At 67.8% G+C, this 21,679-nt stretch overlaps 2 protein-coding genes across 2 annotated transcripts in view; both read left to right on the plus strand.

The window, feature by feature from the left end:
- Positions 1-1,259: 1,259 nt before the first annotated feature.
- SARS1 (seryl-tRNA synthetase 1) lies at positions 1,260-8,166 on the plus strand. Its single transcript, XM_064472326.1, has 11 exons — positions 1,260-1,447; positions 3,406-3,476; positions 3,653-3,733; positions 4,384-4,542; positions 5,026-5,169; positions 5,561-5,716; positions 6,213-6,434; positions 6,523-6,652; positions 7,160-7,317; positions 7,425-7,554; positions 7,683-8,166. Exons 1-11 carry the CDS (start codon positions 1,312-1,314, stop codon positions 7,841-7,843), a joined length of 1,548 nt encoding a protein of 515 aa, XP_064328396.1. The 5' UTR covers positions 1,260-1,311; the 3' UTR covers positions 7,844-8,166.
- A 1,376-nt stretch (positions 8,167-9,542) lies between these two features.
- The window catches only part of CELSR2 (cadherin EGF LAG seven-pass G-type receptor 2), a 38,958-nt gene continuing 26,821 nt past the window's right edge, over positions 9,543-21,679 (plus strand). The window contains 5 exon segments of the mRNA XM_064472325.1: positions 9,543-13,489; positions 17,320-17,964; positions 19,044-19,266; positions 19,889-20,004; positions 21,147-21,235. Coding sequence (XP_064328395.1) covers positions 9,583-13,489; positions 17,320-17,964; positions 19,044-19,266; positions 19,889-20,004; positions 21,147-21,235 — 4,980 coding nt within the window. The 5' untranslated portion in view covers positions 9,543-9,582.

Genomic DNA, 21,679 nt, shown 5'->3' on the forward strand with positions numbered 1-21,679 from the left:
AGCTCCGGCCGTGGCGTGGCTGCCTCTGGCAGTGCTGCTGAGGCTCAGGGTGTCGGGGTGAGTGGCCAGTGGACCGCGGCTGTGCCGTGCCACGCGAGGCCACACCACGTGATGCCATGCCATGCAGTGCCGTGCCAGCCCATGCGATGCCAGGCTGTGCCGTGACAGGCCATGCCATGCGATGCCGTGTTCTGCCATGCTGTGCCAGGCCACATGGTGCCGTGCCGTGCCGTGCCGTGCCACACAAGGCCATGCTGTGCCATGCTGTGCCAGGCCACACCATGCTGTGCCGTGCCACACCAGGCTACGCCGTGCGGTGCCATCCTGTGCCAGGCCATGCCGTGCCTGGCGAGGTGTGCCACAGCCCAGCACCGGCCCCATCCCCGCCTCTCCCTGCCCAGCCTCACTTGGCCGCCGGCACAAATTGACCCATTTGGGTGATTCTGTCCCAAAGCGGGTACCCGATGCCGGGAGCTCCCAGCACAGCGTTTCCCACCGCCGCCGTGGCACATGGCTCAGCGTGTTTCCCGCAGCGTGGGGCATCCCAGGGGTCCTCCTTGGCCTCGCTCCCGAAGACCCTCATTCCTGCAGACCCCAGGGTCCCCTGGCACGCGGGGGTGGGGGCCAGTGCCAGCCCCGCCCCGGGACCCCCAGCCCTTTTTACACGGTTCTCCACATTTTCTACCCGGCACCGGGCGCTCCTGTCCCGGCAGCGCAATAAGGATGGATTTTTCTGACCCCCGCCCGGCTGCCCCTTCTCAGGGGGCTGAGGCCGGGGTCCCCGCAGGGGTGGGAGCACCCAGGACTCCTCCAGGACCCCTCCAGAGACCGGACGGTGGGGATGATGGGGAGCTGCTCCCATGACGGGGGGTGGCCACCCCAAACCGGCCTTCCCCGGGAGGCATGGCCTGGGATGTGCCCCCCCATGGGGGGCTTGGCAAGAGGGAGGGGCGGGCTGCGCCCCCAGGGGAATGGGGGTACCCGGGGACCACCAGGATACTCGGGGGGTGGATGAGGACAGCCGGGGAGACAGAGAGACACCGTGGGGGGTGCTCAGGGACGGGCAAGCGGGCACCCAGAGCCCCCGGGCACCCCCGGGGGTGCCGGGGGACCCCCGGACCCCCCCGAGCCTCCCCAGTGCCGCCGCCGCGCCACCAGGGGGCGCTGCTCCCCGCCGCGCCAGCGCCGCCTGCCGGCCGGCGGCGACGCTAAATGCGCAGGCTACCTCTCTGCGCATGCGCCCCGCCCCTGCCCCGCGCATGCGCGCTGGGCAGCGGCCGGCGGGGTCTGACAGGAGCTGCAGCCGCCATCATGGTGCTGGACCTGGACCTGTTCCGCGCCGACAAGGGCGGCGACCCCGCCATGGTGCGGGACATGCAGCTCAAACGCTTCAAGGATCCGGCGCTGGTGGACGCGCTGGTGCGGGCCGACGGCGCCTGGCGGAGGTGTACGTGGGGCGGAGGGCCGGGCCGGGCCGGGGGCTGGCATCCCCCCCCCCGGGGCTGGGGGGGACTGAGGGGGCCTGAGGGGGCCTAGCACCCCCCGGGGCTGGGGGGGCCCCAGGAGGGACTGTCATCCCCTTCAGAGGGGACCAGATGCCCCAGCCTAGCCATGTCTCCTCTTACACGCCCAGGAGTGGGGGAGCCCTGCCAGCCCCCCCGCAGCCTGGTGGCTTGTCCCCAGGTGATGCCCCCCCATCTCTCCCCCTCCCCAGGGATGGGGAATCCTTCAGGGGTCCCTCTCTTCCACCCACCCCCTCCCCGGGTCTGGGTGCCTGTCCCCGGATTGATCCCCAAACCCCCTCGCCGAGGCGGGGTGACCTCTGGGGGGGGTCCCTCCTTTGGGGAGTCACTCCCACCCCCCTCCCCAGCCCCCGGGGATGTCGGTGGATCTTTCCCCTCCAGAGCTGGGGGATCCTGTGGGTGGATCCCTGTGGGGGATGGGGGTTGTCCCTGGGTGGATCCCCCTCACCCCCTTCCCCAGAGCTGGGGAGAGACTCTCCCCCTGGGTCTCCCCTTTCTATGTCCTCAGGCCTGGGGCCAGTCCCCCTTGGCCTGGCCTGTGTGTGGATCCCCACCGGTGATCCGCAGGGATCCACTCCCTGTGCTGCTGCCTGAGCTGCGCTGGTGCGGCATCCGCCTGGGCTGGCGGGGGTTCCCCCACGGTGCCACCCCCATACGTCGGGGTGAGCCCGTGCCTGATTGGGGCGAGGGCGCAGGGGCAGGGATGGCTGCAGGGGCAGCTGCCTCCACCGCTCCCCACCCGGGCAGGAGGTCGGGCAGTGGGAGCTGCTGTCGAGCCCTGTTTTTGGGAGCCTGAGTGCAGAGGAGGGTGTGGTGGGAGGCAAGGAGGGGTGGGTGCCCCAGAAACCCACAGTTCCCAGGGCGCCACAGTCCCCCTTGCTGCCGCCACAGGATGAAAGAGGCAGTTTTAAACACGCTTTTAATCCTGTTTCCTTGATGTGTATGAGCCCGGCCCTGCTTAATCACACCCGGCACATCCCCTGGCTCCGGCTGTGCCCGTCATCACCACCTTAATTTTGTCCGAGGGCCTTTCATCCCACAGGACCAGCCAGCTTTCCAGGCTGGCAGTGGGGGCTGTGCCCCGTCCCTGTCCCCGCGGGGCTCTGGCCCGTCCCGGCGGCAGTGGGTGCTGCAGAGGGGTGCGCTGGCGTGTGACCGCAAGGCGCAGGGCTGGCAGGATGCGCTGGCGAACAGCCGGGCTGATGCAATCCCGCGTTTGCCGGTGCCACAGTGGACCCCAGAGGCTGCCAGGGTCATGTTTGCCGTGGCGCCCAGTTCCCTGGTTCTTAACCCTTTGTGTTTCCTGACTCTGGACCTCCCCACCCGCCCCCCCATGGGCCTGATCCTGCCTGCAGATGGGGATGTTACCCTGTTGGGGTGACACATCCTGGTGTTGGTGTGTCTCTGATTTGGGCTGCCCTGCCAGGAGGGGATGGCTATGTCATGGGTTCTGCCTTTCCCAGCACTGCTGTCACCAAGGGGGACCTCCCCGGTCCCATCATCGCACATCCCAAATCTCATCGCTGTGGCCCCGGATCTGCTCAGTCCTCGGCGGCCCCAGCCCGGCGTGGGGGTCCTGGTGGGGCTGTGACTCATCTCCGTGACCCGCTGTGGCGTCACTTGGGGTGTTTTCAGATGACACCCCTACATGGGAGCCCTTTGCTCCCCACACCTCTGCCCACCCACACATTGCAGCCAGCACCACACCATGATCTTACACCCTCAAACCCTCTGCTGTCCTTCCAAAATGCTGGGGGCCAGCGGCAATAGGCATCCCTGGAGCTGCCGTCCCCTCTCCTGCTCCCACCTGAGGCTTTGTGGCCTCCTAGCCCCACTCCCACTTGTGCGGCTGGCTGATGGCTCCCTCCTCTCTGCTTTCTAGGCAGGTTTCGTGCCGATAACTTGAACAAGCTGAAGAACCTGTGCAGCAAAACAATCGGAGACAAGATGAAGGTGAGGCGTGAAGGCAGACGGTCCTGGCAGCGATTCACTGGTGGGACGTTACTAACTGGTGGCATCTCCCCCAAGTCTGTGATCTCTAGGCCTTTCCCTCACATTGCTGAGGAATATTTTCACTCTGGAGCTTTACTGTTTAACCCTGCTGGGGTTTCTTTTTCCTCCCACTGCAGAAAAAAGAGCCAGTGGGGACAGACGAGTCTGTACCGGAGAGCGCGCAGAACCTCGACGAGCTCACGGCTGACATCCTGGGGGTGAGTCTGACCCCAGCTCCCCACACCACGCTGCTGGCCCACCCAGTTTGCCCAGTTTGCCTGTAATCACCTGAATTAATGGCATGAGGCGCCCAAAACCCCAGCGCCAGGTGAGGGGGGCCTGCCTGAACCCCCTGCCCAGAGGATCCTTATATCCCCCAGTCCCGCACGGCACTGGCCAGCTCTTGCTCAGTGTTCTTCGCCTAAAGACTGTTCCAGCCCACCGTGGCAGCTCGTGGCTGCTCGCCAGCACAGGGCCCATCCCGCGCTCCCCTGGAGGATTTGAGCAGCCTCAGTTACGACGTGTCCTCTGCAAGTCCCTTCTTCCCTGCCCGCTCCCCTTCCCAGTTCTTTAACCGCGATGTTTAATGAGCGTAGCGCTGGCCAGCTCTCGCTGCTGTGGGAGCTGGCTGCTCCCCCTCGTCCCTGCCGCGCGCCGTGTGACGCCGTAGCTCACTCAGGCCTTTCAGAGCCTGACTTATGTCAGTCCTTTGTCCTTGGGGGCTGTTGTTTGATGTGTTCAGTCCACGGTTTCGCTCCAGAAGCCGTGCTGGTTGGGTGAGGGTCCGTGATTAACCACACTCAGCTGCAAGTGCCCTCCTCCCCGGCAGTTTTATCCCTTCCCCATCTCACCCAGCTGCCCTGTGCAGGCTCTGCAGGTATCCCAGATCAAGAAAGTCCGTCTCCTCATCGACGAAGCCATCCTCAAGTGCGACGCCGAGCGCGTGAGGCTGGAGGCAGAACGTTTTGAGAGCCTCCGGGAGATCGGGAACCTCCTCCACCCCTCGGTGCCCATCAGCAACGACGAGGTAGGGACGAGGGTGCGCTCGGGGCCGGACATGCCACTTCATCAAAGCCAGACAACTGCGGGCAAACGGGGGGGTCGCTGTGGGGAGGTCTCCCCCAACCCAAGATCAGCAGGCGGGTGAATGAAATCTGCATGACAAGACAGCGTTTCCTGCGGGGAGCGGACAAAGAACGGCTCAGACAACACTGGACATGGCCATTGTTGGGGGAATACATGGGAAACTTGCTTCCAGCCGGGGGGCTGGGATCTCCCTCCACTGCCTTCATTCATCTGGCAGGAATATTTTGCTGGGGGAAGACAATTGCGACGGGCCAGCTGCCAAGTGGCCGCATAATAATTGACCGGCCAGGATCAGGGCTGGGATTCCAGGCTCTGTAGTGTGGGATCCCAAACTGGGCCCAGCAAAACACGGAGACTGGTGTCGCCACAGCCCTGGGAGCTGAAGTGATGGGGTCGTCCTCCTCCTCCTCCTCTCTCTGTGCAGGATGTGGACAACAAGGTGGAGCGGGTCTGGGGTGACTGCAGCTGCAGGAAGAAGTATTCCCACGTGGACCTGGTGGTGATGGTGGACGGTTACGAGGGAGAGAAGGGGGCCATCGTTGCGGGCAGCCGGGGCTACTTCCTTAAGGTGAGAGCCCGGACCCCAGGGGGGGTGCAGAATCAATCGGAGCTACAGGGAGAGCTGAGGGAAGCGAGGGGGGACGGGAGTCCTGGCCGAGCCTCCCCTGAGCTGAGCTCACTGCTGCAGTGACGAGAGCCTCTGCGGCGACGTGAGCTCGCGCTGAGCTGGCTCATTGCGTGGGACAGACTTTAGCGTCGGTGGTGCCGCCGCCGTGGCCTGGGCACCCTCTGGATCCAGCCCGGCGTCCCTGCCGCAGCCGGAGGGTGATGCTGAGCGTGGCAGTTGGAGCAGCCCGGAGCTGGCGTGGGCTCCGTGTGCTCCCAGACCCGCTGAGCAAGAAGGGGTGGCACAGCAGGGCGTGTGTGTGTGACAGGCGGTGGCTTCCCTTGTCCCCCAGGGTCCCCTGGTGTTCCTGGAGCAGGCCCTGATCCAGTACGCCCTGCAGAGCCTCCGCGCCAAGGGCTACGTTCCTGTTTACACCCCTTTCTTCATGCGGAAGGAGGTGATGCAGGAGGTGGCCCAGCTCAGCCAGTTCGACGAGGAGCTCTACAAGGTGAGTGGCTCGATGCCTGCTGGGTCTCTGCGTCTCACTGCCTGGCACCCACCATCCCCTTCGGGCCACCAGCTTTCCGAGCGAGCCACTGCCACGTGGCTTCACCCACGGGGAGGGAGCCAGCTGAGATCCCTCTGCCCTGATGATGCCACGGTGGCGACTCCCTCCTGCTCCCTATCTCCAGGGTCCATCTTCATGGCCTCGGTCCCCGCTAAGGCAGTTGTCATGGCAATGCGGTGACAGGGGGGTGGCTTGTCCCCAGCTCTGCTGGCGGGAGGCCGTCGGGGCTTTTGAAAGCCAAACAAGCAGCAAACGGCAGCTGTTCCCTTTCCTGAGCCATCCTGTCCCCGCTCCGGGCACCGGCCACGCAAAGCCTCGCTGCCTGTCCGTGTGCCGGCTGGGCGAGCGGCCGCCTGCACCTCTGCTGGGAGCGTCTGTCCCTGGAGGTGCGGGAGCAGCTGAGGAAGGGGGACGGTGGCTTTTGTCCCCCCTCCAGGTGATCGGCAAAGGCAGCGAGAAGGCTGACGACAGCTCCATCGATGAGAAGTACCTGATCGCCACCTCGGAGCAGCCCATCGCCGCCCTGCACCGGGACGAGTGGCTGAAGCCGGAGGATCTGCCCATCAAGTACGCGGGGCTGTCGACCTGCTTCCGTCAGGAGGTGGGCTCGCACGGCCGCGACACCCGCGGCATCTTCCGCGTCCACCAGTTCGAGAAGGTGAGCGGAGCGGGACAGGCGTTCGCGATGGGAACTGGGGGCTGCGTCTGAGGCTGGTGCCGACGCGGGGTTCGGGTCTCTTTTGCAGATCGAGCAGTTTGTCTATGCCTCGCCCCACGACAACAAGTCCTGGGAGATGTTTGAGGAGATGATAGCGACGGCCGAGGATTTCTACCAGTCCCTGGGCATTCCCTACCACATCGTCAACATCGTCTCGGGTAGGGGCAGGTGCTTCCTCACCGCGTGGCACCGGGGCTGCCTCCCTGTGCCGTGGTGGGCCTGGAGGACACCAGCCGCCTCTGCCAGCGCCTTGGGTGTCACCCTGGCCCTGACCCGCTTTCCGGCTTGGCGTCCTTTGTCCCTGGCTCACCTTCCCGCTGCACCTGTCCCCGGGCCTGGCGGGGAGGAAGGAGGCATTTGCTTTTCTGCAGAGATCCTCTGCTTTGCTCTTGGGTTCTCCAGGTGCAGGCGCCGGGGCTGTCCCCTCTGGCCCTTCCAGAGGGACACTTTGAGTGTCCCGACACACCCTGGAAACTCCCCAAGGAAACTTATCTCGTTTAAACGCTCCTTCCCAGCCCCCCCGCTGCAGAGCAGGGCCCCACGTCCCTTCCGAAGTCACCTCAGAGGCTTCACCTTTAGCTGGCACTGCTGTCCCCTGGGGCGGGTGCCTTTGGGGTGACGGGAGCGGCACCCCTGCCTTGCTCAGCGCTGCCCCCCCCCCCCAGGCGCCCTCAACCACGCCGCCAGTAAGAAGCTGGACCTGGAGGCCTGGTTCCCCGGTTCTGGTGCTTTCCGCGAGCTCGTGTCCTGCTCCAACTGCACCGACTACCAGGCGCGCCGCCTCCGCATCCGCTACGGCCAGACCAAGAAGATGATGGACAAGGTGAGGCCGAGCAGCTGGGCTGAGAGGGGATGGCCCTGCTTGTCTGTGTCTCCCCCCCCATTTCTTCTTGGCTGCGTCGTCCCCCTTTCACCGCATCCCCGCCGCAGGTGGAGTTCGTGCACATGCTCAATGCCACGATGTGTGCCACCACCCGCACCATCTGCGCCATCCTCGAGAACTACCAGACGGAGGAGGGCGTCCGCGTCCCGGAGAAGCTCCGAGACTTCATGCCTCCAGGTAACAACCCACCAGCCTCCCCTCCCCACCCAGCCTGGGGGCCAGGGGGCTCCACCCGGTGCCCCCCCCGCCCCGGGGAGCTGTGGATGGGGAGTGCGACGCGTGGTGCCCGCTCTGCCCCTGCGCAGACCTGCGAGAGCTGATCCGCTTCGTGAAGCCGGCCCCCATCGAGCAGGAGCTCTCCAAGAAGCAGAAGAAGCAGCAGGAGGGGGGCAAGAAGAAGCCGGCGGGGGGAAGCGAGCGGGTGCTGGAGGAGCAGATGCAGAACATGGGTGTCAACAGCGCCTGAGTCCTGCCCCCCCCCCATTCTCGGGCCCCCCGAGGGACATTGGGGGCCTCCTGAATCATCCTGCCTTCATCGCCGCTGGGGCTGCACCCATCACCTTCGCTTCAGGGCTCAGCCAGGGCCGGGAGCTGCGCGGTCACCACCTGGCTGCCGCCACGGCACGGAGCGCTGCCGTCCCCACGGCACGAAGGACTGACGCTACCGGGGCTGTGGCCCCCCCGTTACTCCTCCCCCAAACGGGGCCGGGGACCCCCCGCACCTCGGCCCCTTCCCTGGGGAGGGGAAAATGTCCGCTCCCTCCATCCAATAAAGCCAAGAACTGCTGAGCTGCGTGTCCCTGCAGGGGTCGGGGGGAAGCGGGGGCCCAGCCCGGTGGGGGGGGTGGCTCTGCCTGTCTACCCCCCCTCCCCGCCCCCCGCCTGGGGGCCTCCGCACCCCGCACAAAGGCCTGGACAAAGGCTGCGCTCCCCCGAGCCCATTTGTGATTCAAAAAGGGGCTGGGGGCCCCCTGCACCCCCCACCCTTGGCTGGGCCCCTCCGAGGGAAGGGGGGGCCGGCTGTGACCCACCCCTCCCCATGTTGTGCGTGGGAAACCCGTGGCTGCACTCAGGGGTGCTGGGGAGGCAGCCCAGGCGTCGGGGGGCCCCCCCGGCGTAGCACCCCGATGAGCCGGTTGGGCTCGCCCTTGCCCCGCTCCCCTTTGAAGGGTGCTGGGGCCGCCGGCCAGGGTGCGGAGAGGCTTTGGTGAGTCACCGGAGCCCTCGGCGGGTGCCGGGGGGACCCCAGGCGGCTCCCCAACACCCACCCTGGCTGTAGGGGCCCCCCCCGCACCCGTCTGACCCGTTTGGCTGCCGGGGCCCCCTGGGCCCGGCTCTGCACCGTCCTGCCCGGCACCCACGCCCTGGGCCCGACGCCGGCTGCCAGGCTGGGTGCCAGGGGGCCGGCGCCCACGGCCCCACCCTGGCACCCACGGCCCCGCCACAGCACCCGTAGCACCCCGCTGGCACCCATGGCATGCCCTCACCCTGCTGGGCCCCCCTGAGGGTACAGCCCCCCCCCGGCCTCCCAGTGCCCCCCAGTCTTGGTGTGATGGGGCCAGCCCAGGCCTCCCTGTTTCCAGCCCATTCCAGTGCTCCCAGTCCTTCCCAGTTTGTCCCAGTGCCCCCCAGTCCTGCCATGCCCACAGGGCTGGGACCTGGTGTGCGGACTCCGGTGTGCGGGGGTGTCACAGCCCGCAGCAGTGACATGTGTGTGCGTGCATCATGCATGCGCTGCACGCACATGCATAGCGCGTGTGCGATGCGTGCTGCTGCGTGTGCCCCGCGTGGGCGCAGCTCACGCGTGGGCGCGCCCTGCGTGTGCAATGTGCGCGTTCCTTGTGTGCACGCGTGCACGTGCGACCTCCGCGCGTGCCGGTCCCATGCGCGCGCGCGCGCGCGGCACCCACGCGTGTCCCGTGTCCCCGCGCCCCCCTGCCCCGCCGCGACCGCTTCCCCCCCGCCCCGCGTTGCCGCCGGTGCGGGCGGTGCCGGTGCCGCTGGGGGGGGGGGGTGGGGGTGGGGGTTCCGGGGCGGCGGAGGGGGGGGTGTGTGGTGCGGGGGGTGGAGGGCGGCGGCTCCTTTAAGCGCGGCGCAGGCCGGTGCAGCGGCGGCCCCGCCCCGGCGGGAGCGCGCGGGCGGCGGGAGCGCGCGGGCGGCGGCGCGGGGCGCAGCGGGCACCGGCGGCAGCGGCCGCACCGCGCCATGGGCGCTCCGCCCGCCCGCGGGGCCGCGCTCCCGCCGCCGCCGCCGCCGCCGCTGCTGCCGCCGCTGCTGCTGCTGCTGCTGCTGCTGCTGCCCGCACCGGGCCAGCCCCGCCGCCCGCCCCCGCCGCCCGCCCCCCGCACCGGCACCGGCATCGCCACCGCCGCCGGCACCGGCACCTGCCCGCCCGAAGCCCGCACGCCGCCGCTCCGACCCCGCGGCGGCACCGGGGACAGCGGCGGCTCCGGCGGCACCGGGGACAGCGGCGGAGCGGGGCCCGCGGAGAGCACCGGTGCTTCCAGCGGCACCGGGGACAGCGGCGGCGGCGCCGGGCCCTTCCCGGCCACCGGCGGCTCCCGGCACGGCGGCGGCGCTGGGACCGCACTGGGCGCTTCCAGCGGGGGCGGCGGCGGCGGGGCTTCCCGAGGCACCGGCGGCGCTGGCGGCAGCGGGACCCCCGAGGGTGCCCAAGGGCACCGGAGCACCGGGGACACTGGAGGCACTGAGAGCACTGGAGGCACCGGGGGCTCCAGGAGCACCGGGGACACTGGGAGCACTGGAGACACCAGGAGCACTGCAGGCACCGGGGATGCCGGGAGCACTGGGGACACTGGAGGCTCTGGGAGCACTGGAGGCGCTGGGAGCACTGAGGACGCTGGAGGCACCAGGAGCACTGAGGACACTGGACACACTGGGAATGCTAGGAACACCAACGTCCCCAGGGACACCGGGAGAACTGGGGATACTGGACATACTGGGAACACTGGGAACACCAATGTCCCCAGGGACACGAGGAGCACCAGGGGCATGATAAGCACCAGCGATGTTGGGCACACTGGGGACACTGGGGGCACCCGAGTCCCCAGGAGCACCAGAGATACTGGATGCACTGGGGAGACTGGGAAAGTCCCCAGGGACACTGGGAGCACCAGGAAAGTCCCTGGGAGCACCAGGAAAGTCCCCAGAAGCACCAGGGATACTGCACGTAATTGGGACACTGGGCAAGTCCCTGGGGCCACCAGGAGCACCAAGGGGATAATGGATACCAGGAATGTTGGGGAGCCCCTGACCACGGGGGCCACCAGGAGCCCCGTGACCTGCAGCCGCCCCCGCCGGCGCCGCAGCCCCAACACGGTGCCGCAGTTCCAGCCCTCCAGCTACCAGGCCTCGGTAGGGGAGAATCGGCCAGCGGGGACGCCAGTGACGCAGGTGACGGCGGTGGACCCCGACGAGGGGGAGGCGGGCCGGCTGCGCTACACCATGGCCGCCCTCTTCGACAGCCGCTCCGACGCCCTCTTTGCCATGGACCCTGTCACCGGCGCCGTCACCACTGCCGCCCCCCTGGACCGTGAGAGCAAGAGCACCCACGTCTTCCGGGTGACGGCGGTGGACCACGGGACGCCCCGGCGCAGCGCCATGGCCACGTTGACAGTGACAGTGAGTGACGCCAATGACCACGACCCGGCCTTTGAGCAGCCCGAGTACCGGGAGAGCGTGCGGGAGAACCTGGAGGTGGGCTATGAGGTGCTGACGGTGCGGGCCACCGACGGCGACGCCGGTCCCAATGCCAACGTCCTCTACCGCCTCCTCAATGCCGGCGGCGCCAACGAGGTCTTCGAGATTGATCCCCGCTCAGGTGTCATCCGCACCCGTGGGCCTGTGGACCGTGAGGCAGTGGAGGCTTTCGAGCTGTTGGTGGAAGCCACAGATCAGGGCCAGGAGCCGGGACCCCGCAGCGCCACGGCCACCGTCCGCATCGCCGTGGAGGATGACAACGACAACGCACCACAGTTCAGCGAGAAGCGTTACGTGGCGCAGGTCCCCGAGGACGTGGCGCCCAACTCGGCCGTGCTGCGGGTGACGGCCACCGACCGCGACAAGGGCAGCAACGCCCTGGTGCACTACAGCATCGTCAGCGGTAACACCCGCGGCCACTTCTACATCGATGCGCAGACGGGCGCGCTAGACGTGGTCAGCCCCTTGGACTACGAGGTCAGCAAGGAGTTCACCCTGCGGATCCGGGCACAGGATGGCGGCCGCCCGCCGCTCTCCAACATCAGCGGCTTGGTCACCATCCAGGTGTTGGACGTCAACGATAATGCCCCCATCTTCGTCAGCACGCCCTTCCAGGCCACTGTGCTGGAGAACGTGCCGGTGGGCTACTCCGTCATCCACGTTCAAGCCATCGATGCAGATTCAGGTGACAACGGCCGGCTGGTCTACACCCTCCTAGAGACCGGCGCCAGCTTCCCCTTCGCCATCAACAACAGCACAGGGTGGATTGTGGTGGCGTCCGAGCTGGACCGGGAGGCGGTGGACTTCTACAGCTTTGGGGTGGAGGCGCAGGACCAGGGCAACCCCCCCATGGCCTCCTCAGCCAGCGTCAGCGTCACCGTTCTGGACGTCAATGACAACAGCCCCGAGTTCACACAACGGGAGTACGGTGCCCGCCTGAACGAGGACGCGGCGGTGGGCACCAGCGTCCTCACCGTCTCCGCTGTCGACCGCGACGCCAACAGCGTCATCACCTACCAAATCTCCAGTGGCAACACCCGCAACCGCTTCTCCATCACCAGCCAGAGCGGCGGTGGGCTCATCTCCCTCGCCCTGCCCCTGGACTACAAGCTAGAGCGGCAGTACCTCCTCACCATCGCCGCCTCCGACGGCACCCGCCAGGACACGGCCCAGGTGGTCATCAACGTCACCGACGCCAACACCCACCGACCCGTCTTCCAGAGCTCCCACTACACCGTCAACGTCAATGAGGACCGGCCGGTGGGCACCACAGTGGTGGTCATCAGTGCTACGGACGAGGACACGGGGGAGAACGCCCGCATCACCTACCTGATGGAGGACAGCATCCCCCAGTTCCGCATCGCCGCCGAGACGGGGGCCGTCACCACCCAGATGGAGCTGGACTACGAGGACCAGGTATCCTACACCTTGGCCATCACGGCGCGTGACAACGGCATCCCACAGAAGTCCGACACCACCTACCTGGAGATCCTGGTGAGTGACGTCAATGACAACGCGCCCCAGTTCCTCCGCGACTCCTACCAGGGATCCGTCTACGAAGACGTGCCCGCCTTCACCAGCGTCCTCCAGGTCTCTGCCACTGACCGTGACTCGGGGCTCAACGGCAGGGTCTTCTACACCTTCCAAGGGGGTGATGATGGCGACGGCGACTTCATCATCGAGTCCACCTCAGGCATTGTCCGCACCTTGCGCCGCCTAGACCGGGAGAATGTGCCGCTCTACACTCTGCGGGCGTTCGCCGTTGACAAGGGCGTCCCGGCCAAGCGGACGCCGGTGGAGATCCAAGTGACGGTGCTGGATGTCAACGACAACCCGCCCGTCTTTGAGCGGGATGAGTTCGACATCTTTGTGGAGGAGAACAGCCCCATCGGGCTGGTGGTGGCCCGGATCACGGCCACCGACCCTGATGAGGGCACCAACGCCCAAATCATGTACCAGATCGTGGAGGGTAACATCCCCGAGGTCTTCCAGCTGGATATCTTCTCCGGCGAGCTCACAGCTTTGGCTGACCTGGACTACGAGTCCAAGGCGGAGTACGTCATGGTGGTCCAAGCCACCTCAGCCCCCCTGGTCAGCCGGGCCACTGTCCACGTCCGCCTTCGCGACGCCAACGACAACAGCCCCCAACTCAAGAACTTTGAGATCCTCTTCAACAACTACATCACCAACCGCTCGGGCAGCTTCCCCGGCGGGGTCATTGGCCGCATCCCGGCCCACGACCCCGACGTCTCTGACCGCCTCACCTACGCCTTCGAGCAGGGGAACGAGCTCAACCTGGTGCTGCTGGACCCCCGCAGCGGGGACCTGCGCCTCAGCCCCGCCCTGGACAACAACCGCCCACTGGAGGCTGTTATGAGGGTCTCCGTCTCAGGTAAGACCCCCATGCTGGGGTGGGGTGGCTTGGTGGGGAAGGGGGACAACGTGTGGGGCTGGGGAAGCCTTTGTGGGTGCGCTCCCCCCACTTCTGCATGAAGCTGAGATGTTTTGGGGTCCCACAACTCCATCTTCTTTGCCCCCACCCTCCACGTCTCGGGGGTGGGGTGATGGGGATGCTGTGCCCCCCTCCCTTGTACCCCAGACACCCCGGCTGGAGGCAGTCGGGGTCCCCAGCACCCCCTTTTTCTTCCTCACCCCCAGTCTCAGCCCTGGGGTATCTCAGGGGGGTCGAATAGCCCAGTGCATGTTTTTTTTTGGGGGGGAGGGGGATCAGGACCCTGTAGCAGGGGTTTGGGGGGGCAGGACCCCATGTTTGTATTTGGTGGGGGTCCTGGCACATGCTGTGTGTGGCTGGGGGGGGCAGGACCTACTGCGTGGGTCTGGGGAGGGCACAGGGCCTGTACATATATTTGGGGGGGCAGAGCCTGGCAGCGCGTGGCGGGGGGGCTCCTGGTACCCCATGAGTATGTTATGTGTATGTTATGGGGGCCCAATGGATGAACTGGGGCAGGGCTCAGGGTCCAGTGCAGTATTTGGGGGGGGTCATGGCACCCCAACGCATGTTTCCAGAAGGGCCCAGTGCTTGTATTTGGGGGGGGGAGGGGGGCACAAGGTCTGGTGTGTGTATTTTGGGGGGTCCTGGCAGCCTGGCCTCTCCATTGGGGGCTCCCCAAACCCAATGCACCTCCTGGGGAGGGGGGGTCACCGGTGGGACGGGGCCAAGGGGGGGCGGTGCCAGCGGTGCTCGGCACAGTTTGGGCCGGGGAGGCCAGTGGGTGCTGCCGGGGGGTCGCCGCGGGCGGGGGAGCGTCTCCTTGTCCGCCCCCGGGCAGGGAGGGAAACTGAGTCATAGGCCACGTCACGGTGTCCCTTGTCCCCAACCACGTGTCCGCCTTCGCCCCCCCCGTACCCCCTCAGACACCCCTGGCCTGGGGTCCCTGCACCAGCTGCGCAAAGGGGGGGCCCAGGGCACAAAGGGTGGGGGCAGGGAGCCCCCTGCCCGGGCTGTGTCCCCCCTCAGCGCGGGGGCAGCCGGGAGGGGAACAAAGGGTCCGGCCATAGCTGGGCCCCCGCGGCCGCAGCCATGGCAACCCCCCCCCAGCCACCAGCCACGGGCCACCGGCAGCCCTGGCCCACCGCCCCCCTCGCTATCACCCCCTTCTCCCTCCCTCCACCCCCCCACCCGGCTGTCCCCACGCTCCCTCCGTCCATCTGTCCACCTGCCGACCGCTCTCCATCTGTCCCGCATCCTGCTGCCCCTCGTCCTGGCCAGGAGGAGGAGGAGGAGGAAGGTGGGTTTCCCAGTGCCAGGCAGAGCCTTTGTCCACCCCCTCCCCTTGGTGCTGTTGGGTGAGTCAGGATGGGTGCCCCGAGCGGGTGCCGTCCCTGTCCCTTGGTGCCCTCAGGATGGGTGCCCCGAGCGGGTGCCGTCCCTGTCCCTTGGTGCCCTCAGGATGGGTGCCCCGAGCGGGTGCTGCCCCTGTCCCTCGGTGCCCTCAGGATGGGTGCCCCGAGCGGGTGCCGTCCCTGTCCCTTGGTGCCCTCAGGATGGGTGCCCCGAGCGGGTGCCGTCCCTGTCCCTTGGTGCCCTCAGGATGGGTGCCCCGAGCGGGTGCCGTCCCTGTCCCTCGGTGCCCTCAGGATGGGTGCCCCGAGCGGGTGCCGTCCCTGTCCCTTGGTGCCCTCAGGATGGGTGCCCCGAGCGGGTGCCATCCCTGTCCCTTGGTGCCCTCAGGATGGGTGCCCCGAGCGGGTGCCGTCCCTGTCCCTTGGTGCCCTCAGGATGGGTGCCCCGAGCGGGTGCCGTCCCTGTCCCTTGGTGCCCTCAGGATGGGTGCCCCGAGCGGGTGCTGTCCCTGTCCCTTGGTGCCCTCAGGATGGGTGCCCCGAGCGGGTGCCGTCCCTGTCCCTTGGTGCCCTCAGGATGGGTGCCCCGAGCGGGTGCCGTCCCTGTCCCTTGGTGCCCTCAGGATGGGTGCCCCGAGCGGGTGCCGTCCCTGTCCCTTGGTGCCCTCAGGCTGGGTGCCCCGAGCGGGTGCCGTCCCTGTCCCTCGGTGCCCTCAGGATGGGTGCCCCGAGCGGGTGCCGCCCCTGTCCCTCGGTGCCCTCAGGATGGGTGCCCCGAGCGGGTGCTGTCCCTGTCCCTCGGTGCCATCAGGATGGGTGCCCCGAGCGGGTGCCGTCCCTGTCCCTTGGTGCCCTCAGGATGGGTGCCCCGAGCGGGTGCCGTCCCTGTCCCTTGGTGCCCTCAGGATGGGTGCCCCGAGCGGGTGCCGTCCCTGTCCCTCGGTGCCCTCAGGATGGGTGCCCCGAGCGGGTGCTGTCCCTGTCCCTCGGTGCCCTCAGGATGGGTGCCCCGAGCGGGTGCTGTCCCTGTCCCTTGGTGCCATCAGGATGGGTGCCCCGAGCGGGTGCCGTCCCTGTCCCTTGGTGCCATCAGGCTGGGTGCCCCGAGCGGGTGCCGTCCCTGTCCCTTGGTGCCATCAGGATGGGTGCCCCGAGCGGGTGCCATCCCTGTCCCTTGGTGCCCTCAGGATGGGTGCCCCGAGCGGGTGCCGTCCCTGTCCCTTGGTGCCCTCAGGATGGGTGCCCCGAGCGGGTGCCGTCCCTGTCCCTCGGTGCCCTCAGGATGGGTGCCCCGAGCGGGTGCTGTCCCTGTCCCTTGGTGCCCTCAGGATGGGTGCCCCGAGCGGGTGCCGTCCCTGTCCCTTGGTGCCATCAGGATGGGTGCCCCGAGCAGGTGCCGTCCCTGTCCCTTGGTGCCCTCAGGATGGGTGCCCCGAGCGGGTGCCGCCCCTGTCCCTCGTTGCCCTCAGGATGGGTGCCCCGAGCGGGTGCCGTCCCTGTCCCTTGGTGCCCTCAGGATGGGTGCCCCGAGCGGGTGCCGTCCCTGTCCCTTGGTGCCATCAGGCTGGGTGCCCCGAGCGGGTGCCGTCCCTGTCCCTCGGTGCCCTCAGGATGGGTGCCCCGAGCGGGTGCCGTCCCTGTCCCTCGGTGCCATCAGGATGGGTGCCCCGAGCAGGTGCCGTCCCTGTCCCTTGGTGCCCTCAGGATGGGTGCCCCGAGCGGGTGCCGCCCCTGTCCCTCGGTGCCATCAGAATGGGTGCCCCGAGCGGGTGCCGTCCCTGTCCCTTGGTGCCCTCAGGATGGGTGCCCCGAGCGGGTGCCGTCCCTGTCCCTTGGTGCCATCAGGCTGGGTGCCCCGAGCGGGTGCCGTCCCTGTCCCTTGGTGCCCTCAGGATGGGTGCCCCGAGCGGGTGCCGTCCCTGTCCCTTGGTGCCCTCAGGATGGGTGCCCCGAGCGGGTGCCGTCCCTGTCCCTCGGTGCCATCAGGATGGGTGCCCCGAGCGGGTGCCGCCCCTGTCCCTTGGTGCCCTCAGGATGGGTGCCCCGAGCGGGTGCCGTCCCTGTCCCTCGGTGCCCTCAGGATGGGTGCCCCGAGCGGGTGCTGTCCCTGTCCCTTGGTGCCCTCAGGATGGGTGCCCCGAGTGGGTGCCGTCCCCGTCCCTCGGTGCCATCAGGATGGGTGCCCCGAGCGGGTGCCGCCCCTGTCCCTTGGTGCCCTCAGGATGGGTGCCCCGAGCGGGTTCCGTCCCTGTCCCTCGGTGCCCTCAGGATGGGTGCCCCAAGCGGGTGCTGACCCCCTCCCACCATCCCCATCCCTTGGTGGCCAAGCAGGCTGGGTGCCCCATCACCATCACGGTCCCCATCCCACAGTGGCCGGCGCTGTCACTGACCCCCCCCCCTTTTCCCCTCCACCTGCAGACGGGGTCCACAGCGCGACGGCCCAGTGCACGCTGCGGGTGACGGTGATCACGGACGAGATGCTGAGCAACAGCATCACCCTGCGCTTGGCCGACATGTCCCAGGAGCGATTCCTCTCCCCGCTGCTCAGCCGCTTCCTGGAGGGGGTGGCAGCCGTCCTGGCCACCCCCCGCCACCGCGTCGTCCTCTTCAACATCCAAGCGGACACGGACGTGGGGACCGCCCGTATCCTCAACGTCAGCCTCTCAGTGCTGCTGCCCGCCTCGGGGCACGGCGCCCGCTTCTTCTCCTCCGAGGAGCTGCAGGAGCGGCTCTACCTCAATCGCTCGCTGCTGGCCGCCATCTCGGCCCAGCGGGTCCTGCCCTTCGACGACAACATCTGCCTGCGCGAGCCCTGCGAGAACTACATGCGCTGCGTCTCCGTCCTCCAGTTCGACAGCTCGGCGCCCTTCCTCGCTTCCGACACCATCCTCTTCCGCCCCATCCATCCCGTCACCGGCCTGCGCTGCCGCTGCCCGCCCGGCTTCACTGGCGACTACTGCGAGACGGAGATCGACCTCTGTTACTCCAGCCCCTGCGGCAGCAACGGGCGGTGCCGGAGCCGCGAGGGCGGCTACACCTGCGAGTGCCACGAGGATTTCACCGGTTAGAGCCCGGCACCTCCCTGGTGTCGCCTCGTCCCGTTCCCCTCCAGCCCCTAGTGGTGGTCCTTTCCTCTGGGTGTCCATCCCCACGATCCCCTTCAGCGCTCCGTCGTCTGTCCCTCCTAGCATCATCGTCCCTCCCCATCATCCCTTTGTCCCACTCCAGCCCTCCATCATCTATCCCCATCAGCCTTCCTCCCATTCCTCATCAGCCTTCCTCATCTATCGCTGCTTCTGCTGGCCCTCCACTATCCGTCATGGTCATATCTTCATCCTGCTCCTCTTCAGCCCTCCATCATCTGTTCCCAAGCGTCTGTCTGTCAGCCACCCTCCATTGTCCATCCCTCTGTCCACCTTCTCCATCCCCCCCCTCCAGCTCTCCATCCTCCCTTGTCCCTCCATCCCTCTGTCCTCCCTCTCTCCATCCCTGTCCTCCCTCCCTCCCTCCCTCCCTCCTCCCCTTTGTCTCCAACACCTTCATCTTCCTCCTCTCTCACATCTCCACCTTCCTCCCTCCATTCCCCACCCCTCTCCCTCTGCCGTCCCTCCCCTCCCACGACCCCCCCGTTCCCCCATCACCTCCACCCCTGCTCCCCTGTCCCCTCTGTCCCTCCACCCCAGTTTGGTCCCCACAGGATGTCAGCGGGGGGGGACAGGGACACTGAACCCTGGGGACACCCTGGGGTGCGGGGGCACCCCGTCCCCACCGCAGTGGCCCAGCCATCTGCTCCCCACCACAGCTGTCCAGGGAGACACACAAACCATGGTCACTGGGAGACTGGTGGCACTGGGGACAGCCCTTGCCTGCCCTGGGGACCCCTTGGCACCCCCAGCCCCACGGGACACCTGGGTGGGGGGTGCCAGCTGGTGGAGGAGGGGATGCTGGTGGGGGGACACTTTGATTCAGTTGCCATGGCAATGGGAGGCAGTTGCCATGGCGATGGAGCTAGGGATAAAGCCACTCTGGAGCTCATGGGGGGGGGAGTGGTGGGAGATGGGATCCCCAGCCCCCATTCTGGGGGTCTAGGGGGTGCCTGGCACCCTGGGCTTGGTGCCAGGTGCCAGCTGGGCCTTGCGCAGGGGAACGCTGCGAGCTGAGTGCCCGGGGGGGCCGCTGCGCCCCGGGGGTCTGCCGCAACGGGGGCACCTGCCTCAACCTGCTGGTGGGGGGGTTCCGCTGCCAGTGCCCCCCCGGGCACTACGAGAAGCCCTTCTGCACCATGAGCACCCGCAGCTTCCCCCCGCGCTCCTTCCTCACCTTCCGTGGCCTCCGCCAGCGCTTCCACTTCACCCTCGCCCTGACGTGAGCCCTGGCGGGAGCAAGGGGGCCCGGGGGCGTCGGATGGGTGGCGGTTGATGGGTGTCCCCTGGGCGTGAGGTGGGGTGATGGGGTGTGGGGTGGTGCGTCCCTCATTGGCATCAGTTGGGTTGGGGGGTGATGGGTGCCCCGTGGGTGTCACCTGGGGTGACGGGGTGGGGTGTGATGGGTGCCCCATGGGCATCGTCTGGGGTGTGGGGTGCTGGGTGCTGCATTGGCATCATTTGGGGTGTGGGGTGCCCCACTGGTGTCATCTGGTGGGTGGCCCATGGGCACAGTGTGGGGGCAAGGGGGCAGGAGGCGTGGGCACCCCATGGGCATGGGCAGGAGCAAAGGGACAGGGGACAGTGTGGCACCCTGCGGGCACAGGGTGGGGGCAATGGGGTGTGGGGTGGTCGGGTGACCCCTTGGCGTGGGGGCAAGGGGATGGGGGGCACCCCATGGGCGGGGGTGGGGACAGTGGGTGATGGGTGCCAGTGTGTCCTGGTGGGCGCAAGGTCACGGGGCACGGGGGGACCAGGGAGCTGCGGGGTGATGGGGCATGCTTAGGGGGCACGGCAGGGGATGGGGGGAGATGAGCAGAGCCTGGCACTCGTCCCCACGCCAGGTTTGCCACCAAGGAGCGGGACGGGCTCCTGCTCTACAACGGGCGCTTCAATGAGAAGCACGACTTCGTGGCGCTGGAGATCGTGGGCGAGCAGGTCCAGCTCACCTTCTCGGCAGGTACGGGCACCGCGCCTGCCGCGCCCCGGCACGGCATCCCCGGCATTCCCTCCCGGGCATCGTGTCCCCGGCACTGCCTGGCACTGCATCCCTGGCACTGCACCCCATGCCGTACATCCCCGGCACTGCCTGGCACTGCATCCCTGGCACGTGTCGTGGGCATCACGTCCCTGGCACTGCGCGCCATGCGTCATGTCCCTGGCACTGCATCCCGGGCATCCTATCTCTGGCACTGCACCTCATGCGTCGCATCCTGAGCTCTGTCTGGCACGGCATCCCTGGCACGAGTCCTGGGCGTCACGTCCCTGGCACTGCGTGCCGTGCACTGCACCCCAGGCACCGCCTGGCTCTGCATCCCAGGCACCCCATCCCGGGCACTATATCCCTGGCACTGTGTCCTGGGCATCACATCCCTGGCACTGTATCCTGGGTGTCGCGTCCCTGACACTGCATCCCAGGCACTGCCTGGCACTGCGTCCTGGGCATCCCATCCCTGGTTCTGCATCCCTGGCACTGTCCTGGGCATCATATCCCTGGCACTGCATCCCATGTGTTGCATCCCTGGCACTGCATCCCGGGCATCGCATCCCTGGCACTGCATCCATGTGTCACATCCCGGGCCCTGCATCCCATGTGTTGCATCCCTGGCACTGCATCCCGGGCATCGCATCCCATGTGTTGCATCCCTGGCACTGCATCCCAGGCCCTGCATCCCGGGCCCTGCATCCCATGTGTTGCATCCCTGGCACTGCATCCCAGGCCCTGCATCCTTGGCACTGCATCCCGGGCATCGCATCCCTGGCACTGCATCCCGGGCCCTGCATCCCATGTGTTGCATCCCTGGCACTGCATCCCGGGCATCGCATCCCTGGCACTGCATCCCATGTGTCACATCCGGGCCCTGCATCCCATGTGTTGCATCCCTGGCACTGGATCCCAGGCATCACATCCTGGGTATCACATCCCTGGCACTGCGCGCCATGCGTCGCATCCCGGGCACTGTCTGGCTCTGCATCCCGGGCATCCCATCCCTGCCGCTGCCCCCGTGGCACTGCAGCCCCAGGACCCCCACCACTCCACCCCCCCGCCCCGCGCCCCCCTCCCTGGGGCCGTGCCCGCTGCCTGAGCGCTGGTGCCCGCAGGCGAGACCACCACCACGGTGTCACCCTTCGTGCCGGGCGGTGTCAGCGACGGGCAGTGGCACCGCGTCCAGCTCCACTACTACAATAAGGTGGGGGCACCTGGGAGGCGCAGCGGGGGGTGGAATGGGGGGGTGGAGGGGAGTGGGGTGAGGTTTGGGGGGACAGAAGAAGAGGGGGATGGAGGGGAGCAGGGTGGTGGTCTGGGTCGGTGGAGGGTGGGGCTTTGGGGGGACAGGGATGGAGGGGAACAGGGAGGGAGTTTGGGGGGATGGAGGAAGAGGGGAGGGTGGGGGTCTGGGGATGGAGGGGAACAGGGAGGGAGTTTGGGGGGATGGAGGAAGAGGGGAGGGTGGGGGTCTGGGGATGGAGGGGAACAGGGAGGGAGTTTGGGGGGATGGAGGAAGAGGGGAGGGTGGGGGTCTGGGGATGGAGGGATGGGGAGTGGGGTGGGGGTTTTGGGGGGACAGAAGAAGAGGGATGAGGGGAATGGTGGGGGTTTGGGACATAGAGATGGAGGGTGGGGATTTGGGGGG

Source organism: Phalacrocorax carbo, chromosome 23 (genome assembly GCF_963921805.1).
Source record: "Phalacrocorax carbo chromosome 23, bPhaCar2.1, whole genome shotgun sequence".
In the NCBI taxonomy this organism is placed as follows: domain Eukaryota; kingdom Metazoa; phylum Chordata; class Aves; order Suliformes; family Phalacrocoracidae; genus Phalacrocorax; species Phalacrocorax carbo.